A 21,906-nucleotide genomic window follows, 5' to 3' on the forward strand; every position below is an offset into this window, starting at 1 on the left:
ATCAAAGATGAACAATATTTGCATATACACCTTTATTTCTAATTTTAGATCTTTCCAGGGGAAACAGCTGGTTTAGGTGCAATTTTTACAGCTGTTCAGCCTACAACAAAAAGAAGAAAAAGTGTCAAAATATTCATAGTGCTCTTTTTAATTTCTGCTTTCATTAATATGTATAAACAGGAAGTTCATGAATAATGTAGAAGCAGAAAACTGTTAGCATTTTTTTGCTGTTAAAAAAACATATGATTAGAACCACTTCTGCTTACACTAATTATATATCATTGTCCTCAGAGGTCATTCTTTGAATGTACACAACTGATACTTTATTGCTGGAAGTGAGAGCTATGTTTTACAAAGTAAACTATACATTAGGGATGCGACGGAACTGAAATGTATACTACTGTGCCACCTCTTTCCTGCTATATAATGGCATGCCTTCAACAGACAATGCTATCAACCAACGTTCTATTCAGACTGAACTTTATTCAATGACATATTTTCCAGTTTCTGTAAATACCACACATCTGACAAAAAGCCTGTTAATGTCCCCCCTTTTACTGACTATGCAGATCTGCAACCTAATAAGGAATCAGGAGCCAGAGGGATCATGCAGATAATCTTTTTGCCTTCTACAAAATTCTGCACTTGAGTTAGCAGTTTTGTCTCCTACAGTATCTGCTATCATGGTCTGTATTTCTCAGTCCTGTGTTAATCCTGCATAAAATTGGACTATGTTATAATGCAATGATACAACTAGGGTTGCCAATTTCTGATTGCAGAAAACTGAACACCCTTGCATACCAATACCCCGGCCTTTCCTGAGCCCCCACCCTGGCCCTTCTCAAAGCTCTGTGCGCTGTTCCTGCCCACAGGCACCTCCTCTGCAGGTCCCATTGGCCACAGTTCCCGGTCAATAGGAGCTGCGGAGCTGGCACTCAGGGCAGGGGCAGTGCATGGAGCCTCCCTGGCCACCCCTATGCCTAGGAGCCGGACATGCCATTTGCTTTTGGTAGCCCTGTGGGACTAGAGAAGGCAGGGAGCCTGCCTTAGCTCCACTGCACTGCCAACTGGACTTTTAACAGCCTGGTCAGCACTGCTGACCAAAGCCTCCAGAGTCCCTTTTTGACAGGGCATTCCAATAGAAAACCAGACACCTGGGAACCCTATATCGGGGTGGGGAAACTACGGCCCATGGAATTGCCACCTCCCTGGGACCGTGGGCCCTGTGCTGCTGCTGGAAGCGGCTGGCACCACGTCCTTGCGGCCCCGGGGTTGGTGTGGGGGGCCAGAGGGCACCATGTGCTGCCCTTTCCTCCAGGTACCGCCCCTGCAGCTCCCACTGGCTGGAAATGGGGAACCACGGCCAATGGGAGGTTCAGGGGAGGTACCCGCAGGCACCCAGTTAAGCAGCACTGGGCCCCGCACACCAAACCCCTCCTGCACCCTGCACCTCAACCCCCTGCCGCACCCTTCTTCCACCTCAACCCCCTGCCCTCAGCCCCACACTACACTCTACACCCCCTTCTGCACCCCAACCTCCTGCCTTTGTATATAACCCACACTCCTCCTGCACCTCAACACCCTGGCCTGAGCCCCCTGTCGCACTCCTCCCACACCCCGCACTCCCTCCCACAGACCTACATTCATGGCCCTGCATGCAATTTCCCCATCCAGATGTGGATCTTGGGCCAAAATGTTTGCCCATCCATGCCCTAGATAGAATTACCTTGGAAGAGTCTTTTAAAATATCCTCCCCTTTCTGATTGACTGGTCTGTTTCTATCTTTACACCCAAAAGATATTCCCTTCCTTTTTTTCTGGTTTGCTAGTTAAGGATATGCATCTCTCATCAAATATCAGGAAAAGACAGTCTGATATGAAACCGCTCACCCCAATACTGAAGACCTTAGTGCAATATGCCCAGTAGCGCTCTCTCTGTGTCATCAGAAATGTCATTCACCCATTATATATCCAGAAAACAACAGCTTTTCTGCAGGTGTTGAATGCTTTATATCTTAATGTTATTGCCTGCAGCCAATTAAAGTGATTAGATTTTACCCATATTTTTTTCAATGAACTGTGCTTAGGCTCTCTTGCCAACATATAGGAATTCGGAGAGCATTTTTGAGAAAGTTCTTAAAATTTTTACTAAATTAAACTAGCAGAAATTAGGCTTAGTGAAAAAGGACAGTTTAAAATCTATTCCAAAGGATTATCTGGGAGAAGAGTAGTACATTATCCTTAGAAGAGGGTGGATATATAATAGGTACCCACAATCCTTTTGCTAACTCAAACAAGAGTGGACAAACAACAAAACAAAAGGGAAAAGTCTGAAAGGGACACATCCAACTTTCATCAGAGAGGTTTCTAATGTAATTTAGATTTGTCATTAAAAACATGCAAAGCAGCATCACAATACTGGAGGTTGCAGCTTAACTAATAGCTTGGGTAGAGAATTCTGTTAGTTTCAGAACTTACGATGGGGAATCATGTGTGCTATACACATAGAAGAAAGAATTGCAATGCTCAAACAAATCTCAGTGAATTTAGCATGTGCTGTTCTTTGGTTTACATGTAACGGATACATATGCCTGAAGTGGGCAAAAGGTGAGTCAATATCAGAAGTCCAAAGGAATCTTTAACTGGCTTCTCTTATTTAGAAGCTATTAATCTGTAATGTGTTTATTTCCTATATTTTAAGCTTTTCTTTGCTTCTTATCTATTATTGCCACCATTTTGCACATGAAGAAAGAGAAGTGAGGCTGAATCTTTCAGTGCCTTCTTCGATAATGCCTGTGAATTCATATACTGTATATCGATATACACTGCTATGCAAAGGCCACATAGGAAGTCACTAGCAGAGTCAGGAATAGAATCCACGTCTGACTTAAATCCAGTGCTTGATTTACAAGACCATCCTATCCTCTCCTTTCATAAGGCTGAAGATACAGAATTGTAATGTGACAATTTATGTAAGCTGATTGGACTCAAAATCTGCAAACCTTAGAAATCCTCTGACAGTTTGGATTTGTGTAGCTTATTGTCTATGTGGGGAGGCAATTTTTCATGGAGGAAAATTAATCATTTCAGTTTATATTCTTCTTAAAACTGAGATTACCTATCTACCCTTTTAAGGGATTTATACTGCTACTCATCAGCATAGTAGCAGAGTACCTTCCAAGGGAAAACAATAGCAATAGTGAAGTCGCGAGTGGACTTCACAGAGGTTCTGACTCAACTTCATCATCAACTGGATGTATTCATATTTGGACCTGAATACAACACATTTCATTATGTTACTGGCATTACTTTCTTTGTTTCCATTCAATCGAATAACTCTACCTAGCACTTAACATTGCATCAAATAGTGCCTTTTTATAGGAATTACTGTGAAAGGTAGATACTTGAATGTAGAGAAATGACTAGAAAGAGGATTGTTTTAACAATAAGATACTAAATGAAATGGCACAAATGATAAAAGAATGACAAATATTTGTCAAACACTGTTATACATGCTAGTCTAATAATATGCATTTTTAATTGTTACTTGTCCTTTAAAGGAAAGATTGTGTTTTTATTAAAACACTTTGCTGATTTATACATAGTTGAGATATATGGCAATTGCTACCCACACCTAAACTGTCTGCATCATTTCCTTTGTTTGTATATAATATTGTAACCTGGCAGACACTCACCCCTGCGGCGCCTCCTGCTGGTCACTCCTGGGAATCAGCTCTAACTTGCAGCTGGAGCGCCCTCTGCAGGCTGGTGATCCGCCTTCTGGCTTCTGCTACTGGCCCTGTGTCCCTCCCTGGACCCCGGTGCCCTTTTTACATGGGGTCCTGCCCCCACAGCAGTAACCCCTTTTCCTTAGGGGTTTCCCCTCCCTGGGAACCCCCCCACCCTCTATCCCCCTTTTGCTTCAGTGTAGGCTACTGCCAGTCATTGTCTAGCCCCACGCCCTGGGGCAGACTGCAGTATCAGCCACTCATCATCAGCAAAGGGGTTTGGATCTGCTGCCTTGGCCTACCCCTGGGTTGCACCCTACAACCCCAGTACCTCCTGGCCTAATTCTAGGCCACAGCCTGGGGCTTTCCAGGCAGGAGCTCCCCAGCTCCTCTGCCTTTCCCCAGCACTGCTTTACCCTAGGTACCTGATCTGAGCTTCCAGCAGCCAGGCCCTTCTCTCTCTGAATGCAGAGAGAGACTCTCTGGGCTCCTGGCTTCTCTGCCCTTTTATAAGGGCCTGTGGCTCAGTTTGGGGCATGGACCCAGCTGCTGCCATTTCCCCCAATCAGCCTACCTCAAAAGGCTGCTTGCTCCAGCCCCAGTCCCTTTCCTGGGCTGTTTTTAACCCCTTCAGGGCCGGAGCAGAGATCCACTCTGCTACAAATATATATACTTAAGGATTAATGTGGAAATTTTCAAAGATACACAGGTCACCTAGGTGCCCAATTCCCATTGCACATCAATTTTGATATAGTGTGAAATGAGACATTACTTGTAAGCATACACACTTCTAGGCCTGGTCCACACTATGGTGTAAGATCGAATTTAGCCATTTTAGGTCAATTTAAAAATGAATGCGTTCACACAGCCAACCCCGTTCCGTCGACCTAAAGGGCTCTTAAAATCGACTTCTGTACTCCTCTCCGGTGAAGGGAGAAGCACTAAAATTGACTTTGCTGGGTCGAATTTCAGGTAGTGCAGACACAAATCGACAGTATTGGCCTCTGGGAGCTATCCCAAAGTGCTCCATTGTGACTGCTCTGGACAGCACTTTGAACTCTGATGCACTAGCCAGGTACACAGGAAAATCCCCAGGAACTTTTGAATTTCATTTCCTGTTTGGTCAGTGTGGCGAACTCAGCAGCACAGGTAACCAAGGAGTTCCCCCTATCATCTCCGTCCCTGAGGTTATCGCAGATTAAAAGGCGAAAAAAAAACACTCGTGATGACATGTTTTCTGAGCTCATGCAGTCCTCCCACACTGATAGGGCACAGCTTAATGCATGGAGACATTCAGTGGCAGAAGCCAGGAAAGAATTAAGTGAGTGCGAAGAGCGGAGGCACGACGCGATGCTAAGGCTAATGAGGGAGAAAACGGACCTGATGAAGCATCTGTTGGGGGAGCAAACGGACATAATGAAGCATCTGTTGGAGGTGCAGGAAAGCCAACAAGAGCACAGACCCCCACTGCACCCACTGTAAAACCGCCTATCCTCCTCCCCATATTCCATAGCCTCCTCACCCAGATGCCCAAGAATGCCGGGGTGGGGGGGGAGGCTCTGGGCACCCAGACACTCCACTGCAGAGGATGGCCTAAGCAACAGAAGGCTGTCATTCAAACAGTTTGATTTTTAGTGTGGCTACAATAAGAAACATGGCCTTGTCCTTCCCTCCTCCCTCACCCAGCCTACATTGTCTATTATCTCATGTTTTTTTTAATTAATAAAGAAAGAATGCCTGGTTTCAAAACAATAGTTACTTTATTTCGAAGCAGGGAGGGTGGTTGGCTTATAGGGAATTATAATCAACAAGGGGGGCAGGTTTGCATCAAGGAGAAACACACATAACTGTCACACTGAAGCCTGGCCAGTCATGAAACTGGTTTTCAAAGCCTCTCTGATGCTCAGCGTGCCTTGCTGTGCTCTTCTAATCATCCTGGTGTTTGGTGTGAAATGATTGTCTGCTGTTGCTTTCATGGAGGGAGGGGCAACTGAGGACATGTACCCAAAACCACCCGTGACAATGTTTTTGTCCCATCAGGCATTGGGAGCTTAACCCAGAATTCCAATGCGTGGTGGAGACTGCGGGAACTGTGGGATAGCTACCCACAGTGCACCACTCCATAAGTCAATGCTAGCCAGGGTAGTGAGGACACACTCTGCCAATTTAATGCGCTTAGTGTGGACATATGCAATCGACTGTATAAAATCGATTTCTAAAAATCGAATTCTATAAAATTGAACTAATTTCATCGTGTACACATACCTCTATTGATCAGATGGTTTTTAAAGTTACCAATAACAGTATGGAGATAAATAGGGGTTTAGTTATAACTACTTTTTTTTGCCATTGAAAATCCTACCCCTAAACTTCTTTGTGTCCTTATTAATTCAGGATTTAATAATGTTATTGATAGCTTTAAAAGTCATTTGATCAATAGAAGTGTGTATGGTCATAAGTAATATCTCATTTCACAACTATATCAAAATTACACTACATTTTTCATGATGTTTTAGCTAATCCATAGCCAGTACACTGTATTATTGTCTCCATGGATATGTTCAAAAAGCCACGTTATCTGTGTAACAATTGACTTAAAGATTTAGTTGCTGTACGTTAGTTGCCTACCTTACTCCAATACTAGCCCCTACTGATATAGCAATTTGTGAATAAGTTCTTTAATCATTACTGTGTAATTACAATATTACTGATCCATGATGAATTGAAATCTACAGTCAATGTCTATCAAATGAATCGTTACAAATTTGTATAAATTGCATATTGAAATATGCTGGCTTCATGGTGTAATTCATAAACCATATAAAATTCCTGATAAAAACGTCATTAAGCTGGAATTATGGTTGTAAATTTATATTATATAATTAGCCTCAAACTTCCCAGAAAAAAAATCTATATCTGCATAACATCACACACATGAAATTATGGACAGTTTGGTTTGTATAAAGTTACAGAAGATGGAAGGATGAAAATTAGGCTTAGAAATAGCAATTCTAGGTTCAGCCCAAACTATGGAAAGCTTGTGGTTCCTGTCAATAATAAAATGCTAAAAGAAAGGAGATAGGCAGCAGAGCAATTCTGGACACGTGTCTGGCACTGGAACCACCTTTCACTTACAGAGCAGGGTAATGAGAGGAAAGCCATTGCTGGTCACAGAAAGAAGTGTATACTCCAGTTTGCATGTGCTGCTGATCCTGTCCAGGGTCACAGGATGTGGGCTGGCAATGAAGTTATTTCTCCTTCATAGCACTCTGAAGCACTAGGGAGAGATTATTTTTGCTCACTAGTGTGGGAAAAACAAAAATTCAGTGAAGACATTGTTGCCTATTACAATATATCCTTGCAGTGAAACACCTACTGCCCCTGCTCCAAAGACCTTTTAAGTCTAGAGTCACTTAACATATGAACAGAATTTTAGAGTGGTAGCTGCGTTAGTCTGTATCAGCAAAAAGAACGAGGAGTACTTCTGGCACCTTAGACTAACAAATTTATTTGATCATAAGCTTTCATGGGCTAAAACCCACTTCATCAGATGCATGGAGTGGAAAATATAGTAGGAAGATAAATATATATACACAGAGAACATGAAAAGATGGGAGTTGCCATGCCAACTCTAATGAGACAAATCAGTTAAGGTGGGCTATTATCAGTTGGAGAAAAAAAACTTTTGTAGTGATAATCAGGATGACCCATTCAAACAGTTGACAAGAAGGTGTGAGTAACAGTAGAGGGGGGGAAATTAGCATGGGGAAATAGTTTTTAGTTTGTGTAATGACCCATCCACTCCCAGTCTTTATTCAAGCCAAATTTAATGGTGTCCAGTTTGCAAATTAGTTCCAATTCCGCAGTTTCTTGTTGGACTCTGTTTTTGAAGTTTTTTTGTTAAAGAATTGCGACTTTTAGGTTCATCGAGGTTGAAGTGTTCTATGACTGGTTTTTGAATGTTAGAATTCTTGGTGTCTGATTTGTGTCCATTTATTCTTTTGCGTAGAGACTGTCCCGTTTGGCCAATGCACATGGCAGAGGGGCATTGCTGGCACATGATGGCATATATCCAGCACTCCCAGCTATCTTTGAGACACCACTGACTTCCTGAGCAAACTACAATCCATTGGTGATCTAGAAAACACCATCCAAGTATTCCTCATTCTTTTAACATATGAAGATAGGAGAGGGCAATGGATTAACAATTATGTGAATATGGATTGTTGAAATTGAGCATGAGCTATAGATAGGCAAGAGAGAATAATTAGTTGTATAAGACTAATCAGAGAAGTGTCTGACTATTCCATATAATAAGTGGTAATGCAAACAGCAAACACTTGCATACAGAGGAAGGAAATACATTCATTGGCTAGGGAACTATGGAATGTTTAGAGCCAGGAAAGAAGTATATTTCTATAGAGTACTGGTTTGAATTCTCCCCTTACTGATAAGTCCACAGGATCAACTAAATCATAAAATGCATTTCTCTTGTGTGTGGCCCCATCCCAACCACAAAAAAGAATCCGTTATCCCATTTAAAGAATATGAATTGTGATTCCAAGGGAATTTTCTAGTGGTCAGAGTGATAAACTGCAAAAAGATATTAGCCACTTGTCCCTCTCCTCAAAATTAAGATCTGTCTATAAACCACTAGCCATTATACCCAAAATAGGGACCAGTACAACTGAGGGACAGAGAGAGAGCACTTTAGGCTTCATCCTCTTCTTCTTAAGGGCAGACATTGGACAGAGGTTCAAGTACTATATTATACACTATAGAATCATAAGTTATAAGTGCAAATAAATGTGGTGAGTATATAAACATATGTAAACTGTGTGTGCTATTTTGTGTAAAATAAATGAATTATCACTTACAATATAAGATCAGCCTAAGCCAGAGGTTCTCCACCTTTTCCATCCTGGGATAATACTGGGACCCTGGAACCCCCTTCTCATTGAGAGCATGGGAAGGGTAGAGTGGTCATGATCATCAGGTTGAGAACCCCTGCCCTAAGGTAGCTCAGTCTTGCTTTCATTTTATTCTCTGGTGTGAGACAAACTGACTACGCTTGTATGTACACAAGAATATATAGCCCTTAGCCTACTGAAGACCAAATGTAGAACTCTTATTGTTTATGTGTAGAATGGTCAGCATAAAACCAAACTAATAATTAAAAAATCCCAGGAAATTAAAGTACATAGAAACAATTTCTAAGGTACGACAAGAACATCTTTAATGATCTTTTTATCAACATAAAGCAAAAACTATGTTACTGACCCCAATCCCCACTCTGTAAACAGGATAATAAAACGGAACCACCAGTAACCCCTTGGGTAAATATGGGTTTTATTTAGCTCGGCAGCAAGTTGTTCATTAGAGTTTTGAACTATCACTCAGTTCCTCTAAGCTCCTGTGACCTTAGGGCCTTTCATCTCTTACTCTTAATCACACTTACTGAAAGAGCCTGTTAGGCTTCCTCTGCATCATATGCTTAAACAAAGGCAGAAAACTGCACCACCGTGATGCTGGGAAATTCTAATTGCTCCCAGTGAAGAAAATAAGGGAGCTGCTGAAACTTAAGGTTACATTCAAAGCAAAAACATAATCTCTCTGAAAGCAATTCTGAGTGTCAAATGAACACGGGGCTTGCTTGGTAAAAGCTTGCAAGAGGGAAAAGCACAAATGAAGCACTAGTTATAGCACATACAGAGCTAGATCGTGTTCCCTGATTTTATGTGAGGGCTGCAGGATTTGGTCCTTATGTATAATTCTCCAGTGTTGAACATAAGAAGACAAAGCTTCAAGGCAGAATGCTAAGAGCACATATATATTATTTAAGGGGTTTCCTTCAGTGCCATTATTTAAAGAATAAGACATTCCTGTGGAGTAAGTGTCTGGTTTTTGCAGCAACCATAAAACCCCACCAAGCAGGAATTCCAAGATGGAGCACCATGCTAATTTGAGATTTTAAAAAAGATTTTATTTTGTTAAAAGAAATATGTGAACCTAGTGGCAGGACTGTTAAAAAAGAAAATGATACCTTAAAGTAGGCACTCTCAAAAGGGACATTTTCAAGGGTACTGTCAATGGCAAAACTCATATAATTAATTATCAATATAAATCCAAATGAACTTTACTCCATTTATGTAGCTCAGAAGAATGAAGGGATGAGTATACTCTCCCGAAATTTCAATCTGTGCTTCCAAGGAGTCTACAGGTTGCAGACTTAGAACACTAGAACTTTGCCTGGCCACATCCTTTTCTTTTTTGTCTAAATCTAATAATGAAAAAATAGTAATGCTTTGATTCTGTAACAGAAAATGTGCAGATTCACTGTATACCCAGGCAGAGTCCCACTGACTTCAGAGATACTCTATGCAAATAGGATTTACGGAGGAGGATCCTTCTATCTGTGGACTGGGATCGAAGCCATGTCTGTCATGCAGGGAATTCTCACAGGCTCAGCAGGTCTGCTACACATTTTTAGGTTCAGATATTACGCTGTATCACATCTCCACCACCAGTTTTCTGGGCTGCCAGAAATTGATCTAGCCCAAAGCATAATTAAGAGCAGCCTCAGGGCTGTTTTAAATGACACTAAGATTAAATGGCCCCAGACTGGCTCCGACACTGGCAGACTATCCAGCTGGCTGCTTACGGCAGGTTTAAGCTGACTTTGCAACACTAGAGTGGCACAGATCAGCTGTGTTAGGGGCCAGGATCTGGTCCTCAGGTTGATACAGACAATCTGTTTTGTTTTATATTATATTGCATGATCTCTGAATAGACAGGAAAAGATTTTGGGGGACTGTAAAAACATTTAGACAGATTTTTGGTGCCTGTGTGGACTATCTCCACTGGTTTTAAGCTGTTTTCAAGACTCATGAATAGGTCATCTGATTTTCTGGATTAGTTTTTGTTATGTTCAGGTTTGAAAATAGGGTAAAAAAGGAAAAAAAGCACTTTCTATTTGGTAGAAGCAACGAAAGGTAATTTTACTTGCATTATTACAATTTTCAGGGGTTTTTGGGTTTGTATAAAAGTCCATAACTGTATGTAGAAGTTGATAATTTCTCTAAGGACCTAAAGAATTTAAAATAAATTTCTCACTCAAATGAATGGTCATGCACCAAGAGTTGCATCTTCAGTTCACATTTCATCATGTCAGCTTATTCAGGTTCTACACTAATTTTTAAATATTTACATAAAGCAGCAGCACTTTTAGTATCTAGTTGTTAGTGGTGAATGCTCAATGACCAGAAGATGTATTTTTATTTGCAAACTGCCTGTGTTCTTACAAGTTAGAGTCACTAGCCTTCTGACTGACTAATGGCACATCATCATTACCAAACAATGTATGCAGGATGATGACTGGAAATGTGAGGGAGATTTAATTTTCCTCCTCTGTTTTAATCCTAATTTTAAAGCTTGGATTGACAGAAAGCAAGGTTTTGAGGTATCTGAATTTTAAAACTTTGAAAAATTATATTTTGAAATATGTTGTTGATCCTGTAGATCTTTTTGAGTTTACCAAGTCTAATTTTCAACTCACTTTTAGGAAAAGAAAGGTAACAATCCTTTACTGCAAAAATAAATAATGAAATAAAATTCCAAATGAACTGATTTAGCAAGTATTGCCTCAGAATATAAATGCAGCAGCTGCCGGTGATGTAGGAGTGTGCAGCACTTCCATCAGCTGTAGTTTTAAAAGCCATGAAAGGTGAACAGGTCAAATATTATAAGATTCCTAATCCCAAACTCAGGATTACCATTTTGTTATTTTCTTATTGAACTGCGTTGCCTTGGAATTTTCAGTCCTTATATTCTCAAAGAGCTGTTAAAGATTTAAATGTTACAGCCCAAAGAGTTCAAAATAATGCATGATTATTTACTATATTGCATTATGTTTTAGCTTACTGTAAAGACAAGAAGATTTGCGACCTCCTCTTTCCCTCTCCATGACAATTTTGAAAATGAAATGCTTAAAACATTTTGTCCTGAGAAAGTATTTTAATTACAGACATTAATATAACCAATCATCAAGTTCCCAGCTTTGCCTTTTATCTTAGAATAAAGTTTATGAAATTAAAATATTACAAAGATTAAAAACTTGAAAATGCAGAGTAATACATTTAGTAAGACTATGCCAACGAGAGCTCTTCAGTGGATAGGAAATGTCATCTCACTGTTATAAAGCTTTCACGGTAAAGTATTTTAAACTAAAGATGGACGTTAGTGTTGATTACTTGTAATAATAAATTTGGGAAGGAAGTACATTTCTGAAAAATAAATTATATGCCTTTACCTCTAACTGTCTCAAATACCTAGACATCAATTGCTAGCATTTTTCAGATGCTCTGTTTTTTTTAAACCCTGAAGCTTTTATAAATCCTTAGTTTATTACAGAATACTTTCAAAAGCTTGTGAGATTCCTGTGGGTCTTAAGTTTGTTGGTTTGACATGATAACACTGTAGGTAGATTTAAGAAAAAATCTGCTTGAATCTCCTCCTTTAAAGGCTTGGTTAAAACCCTCAGCATCCTGTTTCCTAGATGATCCAATGCAGAGCTTAATGAACGTTTATACATGAGGGAGTCTGAAAAAAAGCTCTGTTACAGTTTTAAATCTGTGAATCTATTTTTGGTATTGTTGCATTAAAGTACAGAAGATTCCCCCTCCCAAATTTTCTGTGATTTCCAATTTGTTGCTGAAATGTGTATGAATTGCACAGCAAGTTCCAGCAAGATGAATGATACTTTTATTTGGGTAGTATGCCACCCACCACCATTTCTTCTGAATTAGTTTTCATATTTTAACTCATTATACTAGAAGATTGCTCACAAGGTAGAAACAAACAAGTGCCTTTCAGGAAATTATGGTTTGGAGAGAAGTTGCTGTTTTCTAAATAGCAAGAGAAAACAGCATATTTTCTTTGGGAAGCATGATATCTCTGAATACGGGCCACATCCTGTTTGGCTTACTAGTTGCTTCAATGGGATTTTTTAGTGAGTAAAGTGAGGAAAATTTGGTCATCATGTACATCTAGTCAAGTACATATTGATAAGCTTCACCTACAGTTCCATTTTTTCAATAGAAGAATAGTTGGCATGACGGCACTTAGCAATAAGCAAATTCCCTAGATGTCCCTATATTACATCATTTCACTGGGATTCATTCAGTATACAGGCTGAGAATGAGCTGTCAGATCTGGTTATAAATATGCAATTTAAGAAAAGACATAAGAAAAGGTAAATGCCCCAGGATCTTACAGCTTTGATGAAATCTAAATACAATATTTCCAAACAGGTACATTCCTGGGATCTTAAAATTCCTTCTGACCTAAAGGAAGAAATATAGGAATAACCATATTGATTAGACCAGTGGCCCATCTTACCCTGTCTCTGACACTGCCAGTGTTATATGCCCCAGAATAAAGTGCAAGAAATCCCAGTTACAGAATAAACTAGGGATAGAGGGAATTACTTCTGAACTGTCATTAATCAGTGGCTGACTGATTACCTGAGCAATGAGGGTTCAGATACCTTCTGAAAGTTCTGAGCCAGATCTCTATAGATCTACATTATTTATGCAAGCAGAAGAGATAACTATTTGTTTTATCCTATTTGATGAAACTGTGGATGTCCCATTATGGATATAAATCCCTCCATCTCTTTTGATCTTACTAGGCAGTAATATCTTGTGACAATGTATTCCACATATTATATGGGGTTTTTTTAAGGAAAAAATTCCTTGTATCAGTTTAACATTTGTTGCCATACAATTTTATTGATTGTTACTGCATCATGAGAAAATTTAAATAGGAAACCCAATTAACTTCTCTATAACATTAGTATGCACACTAGAGCTGGCCAGAAATTTTCCTATGTAACGTTTTTCCACCAGAAAATGCAGATTCATGGAAAATTAAAATATTCCATGAAAATGTGTCAGTTCTGATGAAATGCTAACAGAAACCAGCTTCCCCACCTTCCGGAAAGCTCACCTGGCAGGCTGCTGGGGACTGGGATTGCAAGCTCCCAACTCCTTGGCAGTCTGCTTGGCTGACTGATGAGAAGCAGGGACTGCAGAGCCTGGGAGCAGTGGGAGCCCAGCTTCCCAGGGCTTCTAGCATCCTCAGCTCCAAGCCAGCCCGCCTGGCAGGCTTACAGGGAGTCTGGAAACCTTGGCTCCCAAGCTCGTTGCTCTTCAGAAGCCTGGGCTTCCTGACTCTGGGGCAGCCTGCCAGATGTATTGCCTCAAAGCCCAGACTCCCAGGGTATCCAAATCTCTTGGCAGCTTTGAAAATTTCAATCATAATCTACACAGTTAAGTAACCTCATGTCCTTAGTTTTGTACCTTTGCTTCTTCTCCCCGCTCCCTTTTTTTGTTGCTCTCACCTGTTGTGCCTGGGCTAATACGTCAACTCTAAGCTCTTTGGGCACAGTAAGGATCATATCTTTTTTATTTGTTTGTGATGTGCCTAGCACACTTTAGGAGGATATAATAAAACAATGAACTGCAACCATCTTTACTAACTACCTCAGAACCTGAAAGCACTAACCCTTATTCTCTTAAGCAATGCTTACTCTCATGCATCGTCTACATTGTAATCAACATGAATGCAAGCAGGAATAAGTGCAGGATGGGGCCTTACTTTTTGTGCAGTGTTGTACTCTCTCAGAGCATGATCCAAAGCGCAGTGAAGTAAATGAGGAGATTCCCATTCACTTCAATGGGCTCTGAAGGGGCCCTTAATCAGTTGGGACATTCCATCCCACAAGTGACTGAATTTCACTGGCGTCAGAAGGGATTCATGTGTAGAATTTTTAAAGCATTCAGTTAAGTTTATAAAGAACTTTGTGTTCTTTTGAAATGAAAGGCTCTATGTAAACAAAAGACACAGTATTATTATTATTAGCCTCGAAGATAAAGTGCCTTGCTCAACTGTTCAGGGTTTCATGACATCCTGCATTCAACTGAATTGGATCTGCATCCAGCTTACAATATCAAGGGGTGAGCGAAGTGCTGTGCTACAAGCAGTTGGCAATCAAAAACAGAAGTGTCACTAATTATTTAAAAACATGTAGGGAGTTCACAAAATGTGTTTGCATACATCACATACTTTGAAAGACATTCCCCACCCCATTACTAGACTCTCCACCACCTACTTCACAAAGGAGAAGAGAAGATCCCGGGCCTTACTTCTCACAGGAACCAGCACAAGACTGGGTAGGAAGATCTCTAGATGGGGTATGTGTACCCCAGGGGATTTTCTTTGGAAAGAACAAGGCAGCAGCAGTAGGAGGACATTTCAAATGAAAGATTTAGCTACATCATGCTGGTTTGCAATTCAGTGCTTTGTCTCTGCAGGAGCCTATGTACCTTGCAGCTTTTTGGGCCTGACCCAAAGCGTACTGAAATCAATAGGAGTCTTTCCACTGACCTCACTGGGCTTTGCATCGAGCTCCTAATGCCTGCAGAAATTTGAAAACAAATTTCGCAGACCTTCCAACTGAGACCTGACATAAAACAGAAGAACAGTCAGATTTCAGTCTGATTTGTTTTTAGGGTTAGTGCTTTGTGAAATGAAATAGTAAAACAAGAAGCTCAAATGTCTCCTTGTAAGTTATTGGCCAACAGAACTGAAACTCTGAACGTAAAGAAGATTTCCCTGTAAAGCACATTTCTTTGCAGAGATGACAAAAAGTTCAGGCTAGTGGTGATATTCAGCTAAAACTTAGCGGGAACCTGCCACAAAGCCAAACACATTAAAATACAATTTATCAGTCAATAAAGAAAATAACTTAGAGTTTAATGATAAAACAGCTGATAAAAATTCTCACTGAATTTCTATGCAGCCTGTGACACAGTGTGTATGATTTCAAACAACATTTTAAATTATTGAAACCTATTAATAGTAGCTACCCATGGGATTGCTATGTTCCTGGATGGTACAGCAGTTGGCCACATACACAATGAACTTAATAGCGAGAAATCCTAATAGGGACTCAGATTTCACTGCCAGATTAGACAGGCAAACATAGTTAGCAGGTGACTTAATGCAGCTTTTATTATATCAATAAAATATTATAGTATCAAATTATTATCCTGGGCAGAAAAAGAGAGAGCAAAAAGCTATCATGGATCAAACTCAAATCTCCGCACAACTAGACTAACAAAGCATTATTCAGAGGTTGAAAGACATAATGTGATCTTCAAGAGTGTGTCCCTTTACTCATTGCTTATGCATGTGGAGTGTTAGCCAGAGGTGACGGGGTGGTGGCAGCAGCAGCAGCTTTTAGGCCATTAACAATGGCATTATGGAGAGCACCAGCATGCGTACACATCATGAAGTGAAGCTAACTTGTTCCTGCCATTTACACCCTGGTGGGTACTGTCTAATCTACGTGGATGAATAATGCATAAGATGCTAAATGTTCAGTCTGTATATGTTTTTGTGCAGCTCAAATACATGTTCAAATTAAGGAATTTCTCTCAGACTATACCCAAAATCCAATTTGCAGTCAGTCATTCCATGGACAGCATACAGGTAGGGGATGTGTTAAGTGGATCATTATGTATTTGATGTATGCCACGCTATCTGCTGTAGAGATTAATTATATGGCAATACAACAATTATGATTACATCCCTGTAGCACAGGTGTGTCATACTGTGTGTTTATAGATAGCTATAGCCAAAGTCAGATCTAGCTATAGATTTACAGATCTATCATCTCATATATAATGTGTCATAACAAATTCAAGGTTACTAATGATGAATTGAAAACTAAAGTGCATATATGGCATTAGGTAGGACTTTGTGATTAAAAACAGAGTTTTATCTCCATTATTTGTAGTAGCATTAGGTCTTTACAAGTGGCTGGAGGTGAATATGCAATGTGCACTGTGTAAATTACAAAATGTCATGAAAATGTACTAGACCAAAGAGAAATTCTGCCCCCCTATTCTTACCATAATATAGTATGGACAATGATGGTACAAATAAAGGTATTTTACTCACATATCAAATTACTCACTTTGGAGAGTAAAATTTTCCCAATGCTGCATAAAAAATTAAAGAATAACGTGGCCTAGTGTTTTCTATTTAGAAGATGTAGCATAGTGCCATAAATATCTTCTGTTTAATGATGCTCACTATACACATCTATGCATCTTTGACATTCCAGTAGAGGTCAGTGGTACACAAATCATGCATAGTAAATGTGACTGAGCAATACATATATTACTACATGTCATGTGGAGATCACAAAGACTTAATTTAAAACTTAAATATATATAAATATATAATATTCTTTTTTTACATTGAAGGCATGGAGCTCAATTTACTAAAAATATTATTTGGGTGTGAATTTTTTTGTGGGAATTGGGGCACAATCTAATCAACAAACATAAATTAAGGGCATGGGCTGGTGCTTAATGGCATGTAGGAATGTTTGAGATAAGATTATAAGCACGTCGCAGTAACCATAAGTTCACAGTTGGATGCTTTTTCAACAGAGCACAGTAGTTCTGTTTTGCTGCAGAAATTAAATTAGCACAGAGTATACTGTCACATTGCACACGCATCCTGCTATCCAGTACCTCCTCTTCCCAGTGTAACCACTTACCTTTTTCCTGCAGCTGTTCATGATGAATTACATTTTATAATCATTATTACTATTACTTCAAGGATTTCTCTCTTATGCCAAAAGACTTGAAGCAAGTAACAAGTATGAATGGATCATTTAATTCACCACTAACAGGAAGTAATATCTGAGTAGTTACGTGGTAGCTGTTTAATAGGACACAGCAACAGACAATTTCTCCTCTACAGTGAAGCTCTTAAAAAGGTACCATTTACATTTTTGCATTTGGCTAAAGTATTGGCCATAGTCCCCTTCTATGCATAGATGATAATAGGATGGGGATTACTACAAATACCTTGCACAGTAATAAACAGATGCAATTATGGCTACTTAGCACAGTAACTATGGTTCAAGATGATTACCTGAATGATCTGCCTGTTGCTCTCATTAAAAATGAGGGTGGGGAAGAGCAGATCCAATGGCTACTTAATTCCTCCCACTAATTCAAGAATCTGTGATAAAACTCAAATAGTGGGAAAAGGTTGCAGGAGGCCGTACAGGAAAACATCTCAAAGAAAATCACAATTATTGTTGTAACTATCCATTTTTCCTTGAGCCTGAGACTGACAAATAGTCTCAGACCTAAAGAGATGGATCTAAGGAGTTTCTTAAAGAAATGTTACAGAATTATTCTCACAAAGTGAGTGTCTGCTCTACAGGCTAAGCCCAAGGAGCAATGCTGCATGAAGATATGAACAGAAATCCAGAGTCTTGCATATCTCTGTCACAGACACATTTCTGAGATATACTTAGAGGTTGCCTTAGAGCTGGAGGAATGAGCCCTTATGATAATGGAATCCCTACTATATCATAACAAGAGTCTGATCCACTTTGATACCTTGAATAGAAATGGATTGACCTGTACTATACAAATAATCTGTCTGATCTGTGGAATAGCATAGCTATTCAGATAGCAACTCAAATCCTTCCTATTGTAACCTAACCTCCCTGGGTAGGCCTGAGGGGGGAAAAACAGGAAAATTGACAGATTGATTTAACTGGAAATCAGAATCATTTTAGAGAGAATGTAGGGTGAGAATTAAGGATCAATGTAGCCACAGTAACAGCACATAATTTAGATCACCTGTTAGTGCTGGTATCTCACTGAATCTCTGAGCCAATGTGGTCTATGCCAGGAATGCAGTTTCTCAGGAGAGAAAGCAGGGTCTTTGGCTACTGCATGGCATAAAAGCCCATGGTACTGGAACTCAAAGGTTGAAGGAGGCTCCTTTTCCTGTGCTGTACAAAGGGCCAATCATTTGAGGGCAGTTTTATGGTCTTTTAGAGTGTGCAAATGTAATGCTGACAGACCCCGGTCATCAGTGCTTGGGACTGAACCGGGGAGTTCCAAAGCTAAATGCATGAGACTCTACTGCATGAGCTAAAAGCCACATAGCTCTTAGTCAAGCTTGTAGCAGATTCATTAAGCTCTAGTCTAGATGCCACTAGAGCGGGACAGACCACCACACTCAGCAGGCATGGGTTACACAAAGAGTTCTCTGTTCTGCTTCTAAACAGAATGGGATTTCCAAAGGACAGGTATTCTCTTGCAATCTAATCTTCCCTGCAAATCCAGAAGAGCGTAGCCACAAGGACTGGCACACAGGGATGGCTGTTGAGATGGACCAGGTTGCAGTGGCACTTGAATCATAAGTCATAAGTCATGTTTTGCTACCCGATCTCCTTCAGCAATATGAGCCATAGCTTCTTTTTAGTTTTCCCTCAGGAAACTGGCCCAGAAGAGGGGACAAACAATTTCTGATGAAGGAATACTTCTTATTAGTGCATTTGGTAATTAGCTATTCTCATTTGCATCATAGATGATACATATGGATTCTACCCTTGAAGGTCTAATTTCTTCTATACTCTTTTTCTGGCTGTCAACCCAAACTGCCAAGAACTCTCTGAGGCAGCTGAATTGTATCTCAAATCTCTTCTATAAGACTTGATACCTACAGGACAGTTCTCCTGGATGCCGCTGACATAGGGGCTGGGTTTAATTACAGACCCCTTCTAACTCAAAAATCCTCTTATTTTCTGAGGGAGCCATTAAGCTAGGTTGCCTCATCTGAACAATGCAGCACAAACAATAAAAACTTTTCTTGGAGCAAATAAAATTTGAAGTCCAACATCTAAGCCAGCCTTTCCAAGAGTTCTCGATAACTTTTAAGGTCATCTGTATGGTGGGACTACCAGTGGTGCCACAGAATTGTTTGCTGAAGAAGAGGACAGAGGTAGAGTGTCAATGCGCCCTTCATCCTCTCACTCCTCTGTGGAGGAGGATGGTTGAGAAGTCAGCTGCTGGCATTAAGGCTGTGAGGTTTTCTTTTGGTGAAAGAGATCTCACAGGAAGTAGCTTTTTCTTAAGTGACACCAAAACATTAATGGGTGGTATACTATACTGGTATAGAAAGTAAAATTAATGTCCCACATTACAGGCTCACTGAACATTCGTCTATTTGAAATACCCAAACTTTTCCCTACTCTTTTTCCCATTACTAATTAAAAACAGAAAAAAAATATACCTGACTATATTAACCATAAAATACGAGTCTCTTATCTGTAAAATCAACCAACCATCTGTATATATTCTGTCACACATATCAGTATCTCACCTCACATTTTCAGTCAGTGAACTACAGAGCATTATACTGTATGAGATATATATTTTAGCAGTAAATATTGTGACTTCTTGTTTTTTTTCTGGAATAGCAGAGTAAATATTTGTGCAAAACCTGTGTTAGTGACTAGGATTAAAGTTAGACCCACAGGGCAGTTTTACAAATTTATTTTCAAGAAAATGCTTTCTGTTTTTATTTAAAACTGTGTTAATTTAGAAGAAGACTCTGCATATTTAAACAATGACTATTCCTTTATCCACCAACTCCCTGCCTTGTTCCTCTGTAAATGGAACCTTTTATCCTGGGTACATATCGTAACAATACTTGTTCCCTTGAGAAAATAAGTTTAATGAATCATAAAATCCGCTTCACTCACAGAAAAACCTGCTTTCTTCCTCTTTTTAAGTGCTGCAAACTCTGTGGAAAATCTGCTTAAATGGTGCAAAATATTTGATGAATAGGGCCCATAGATGGCAGGATGGGACCATCCAATCAGCACACACAGTAAAGTGGTGCCTTGGAAGGATCATCCAGTTCATATACTCATATAAAGAAAACACAGAAAGACATTTTGAAAAGAACCTATCTGGAATATACCAAGGATTTAGCTATGAATAATTAGCAACCTGCCATTCATTATTAATTTACTGGAAGTACTGGGTCTCTGTGTTTTTTTCTGCAAAGTTCAGTTTATTGCTGATTGATTTTTAATAGCTAGATCTTACACGTTCAGAACACATCATGTTCTTCAAGTCGTGACGTGGCAAAGCTCAAAATAGTCACAGAAGCTGGAATGTCTGGAGGAGCCCCCCAAAAGTCAGATTCACATGCAAATCTGTTCTGATTTATTTCCCAGCTTCCCACTTCCTGTAAATAGAAATGATCCTGACCAGTTTCTTCTGCTCACAACAGTATCTGGGATACCTTCCCCCCACTTAGAAAACAACTGCCTCAGGCAGGTTTCCCCTCTACTCCTTCCACCCAGCTTGCATTACTATTCCATAGTTATGTAACTCCCTTAACCCAGACAACCACTTATGGCCTGATCACTCTCCTCTCCTCCCAAACCAGCTGCTCTAGACCACTTGAAGAGATTCTGTACCTAGGATATATGAACCTGCAGATGAAGAAAATGCAGGCTTTCTACTGCTGTATTTAAAGAAGTTCCTTTAAAAAATGCATATATAGAAGCATCCTATTAGCAACTGCTCAGAGACATTGGGCAATTTGCCAATACCTAATAGCAGAGGTGTGTAGTCTTTTGCACTCAATATTTGCTGCTTTTGTACTACAGAAGGGCTTTGTGACAGAATCCTGATAAAATCATTTGTCTTCATACACTGATTGTGGTTCTGTAGAAGAACTCAGAAGTACATCCAACTGGAGCTCTGCAATCTCAGTAATTATTGGCAGCTTTTCTAATGACACTATTCTAACCACTCAAGGGCTCATTTTGTAACATTCTAATGCATTCACTCTTCATTTTTATTAACATACATTTAAATAAGACATCAAAGACTAATTTGTAAAATATTTTAGGCAATGTTGCCATCAGATTACGTTTATCCCTGCAACTGATATGTTTCATTGTCGAATAACTCTTTTTAACTGAAAAAAACCCTCTAGAACAATGGTTTGCAGATTATGGTGTTACACATGGCTATATCTTTGACTTTCACCAAACTAAACTGTATCTTGTAGAGAGAAAAATCCCTCTGTCATATAAGCATAGAATCAAATACTTAATTGAATCACTACTCAAAGAGTTTTGCATGAGAATCTCTCTTCCTGGTTCCTGGGACTGTGCAAATCACATCACAGGAACAATCTCAAAAATCCTGAATTCCTTATTCTTATGCAGTTCATTAACTCCTGACAAGCCATTACTTGATTTGCGCAACACTAATATA

General features: G+C 39.7%; 1 protein-coding gene across 3 annotated transcripts in view; it reads right to left on the bottom strand.

The window, feature by feature from the left end:
- NEGR1 (neuronal growth regulator 1) overlaps positions 1 to 21,906 on the bottom strand; it is a 727,443-nt gene that overhangs the window by 220,438 nt on the left and 485,099 nt on the right. The window contains exon 7 of one of the 3 annotated variants that reach the window (XM_075067716.1): positions 28 to 100. The exons of the other annotated variants lie outside the window; for them this stretch is intronic. Coding sequence (XP_074923817.1) covers positions 96 to 100 — 5 coding nt within the window. The 3' untranslated portion in view covers positions 28 to 95. Of the gene's footprint in view, positions 1 to 27; positions 101 to 21,906 lie in introns of those variants that run through there. 3 annotated transcript variants of the gene reach the window in all.

Source organism: Chelonoidis abingdonii, chromosome 7, assembly GCF_003597395.2.
Source record: "Chelonoidis abingdonii isolate Lonesome George chromosome 7, CheloAbing_2.0, whole genome shotgun sequence".
NCBI classification, from domain to species: Eukaryota; Metazoa; Chordata; order Testudines; family Testudinidae; genus Chelonoidis; species Chelonoidis abingdonii.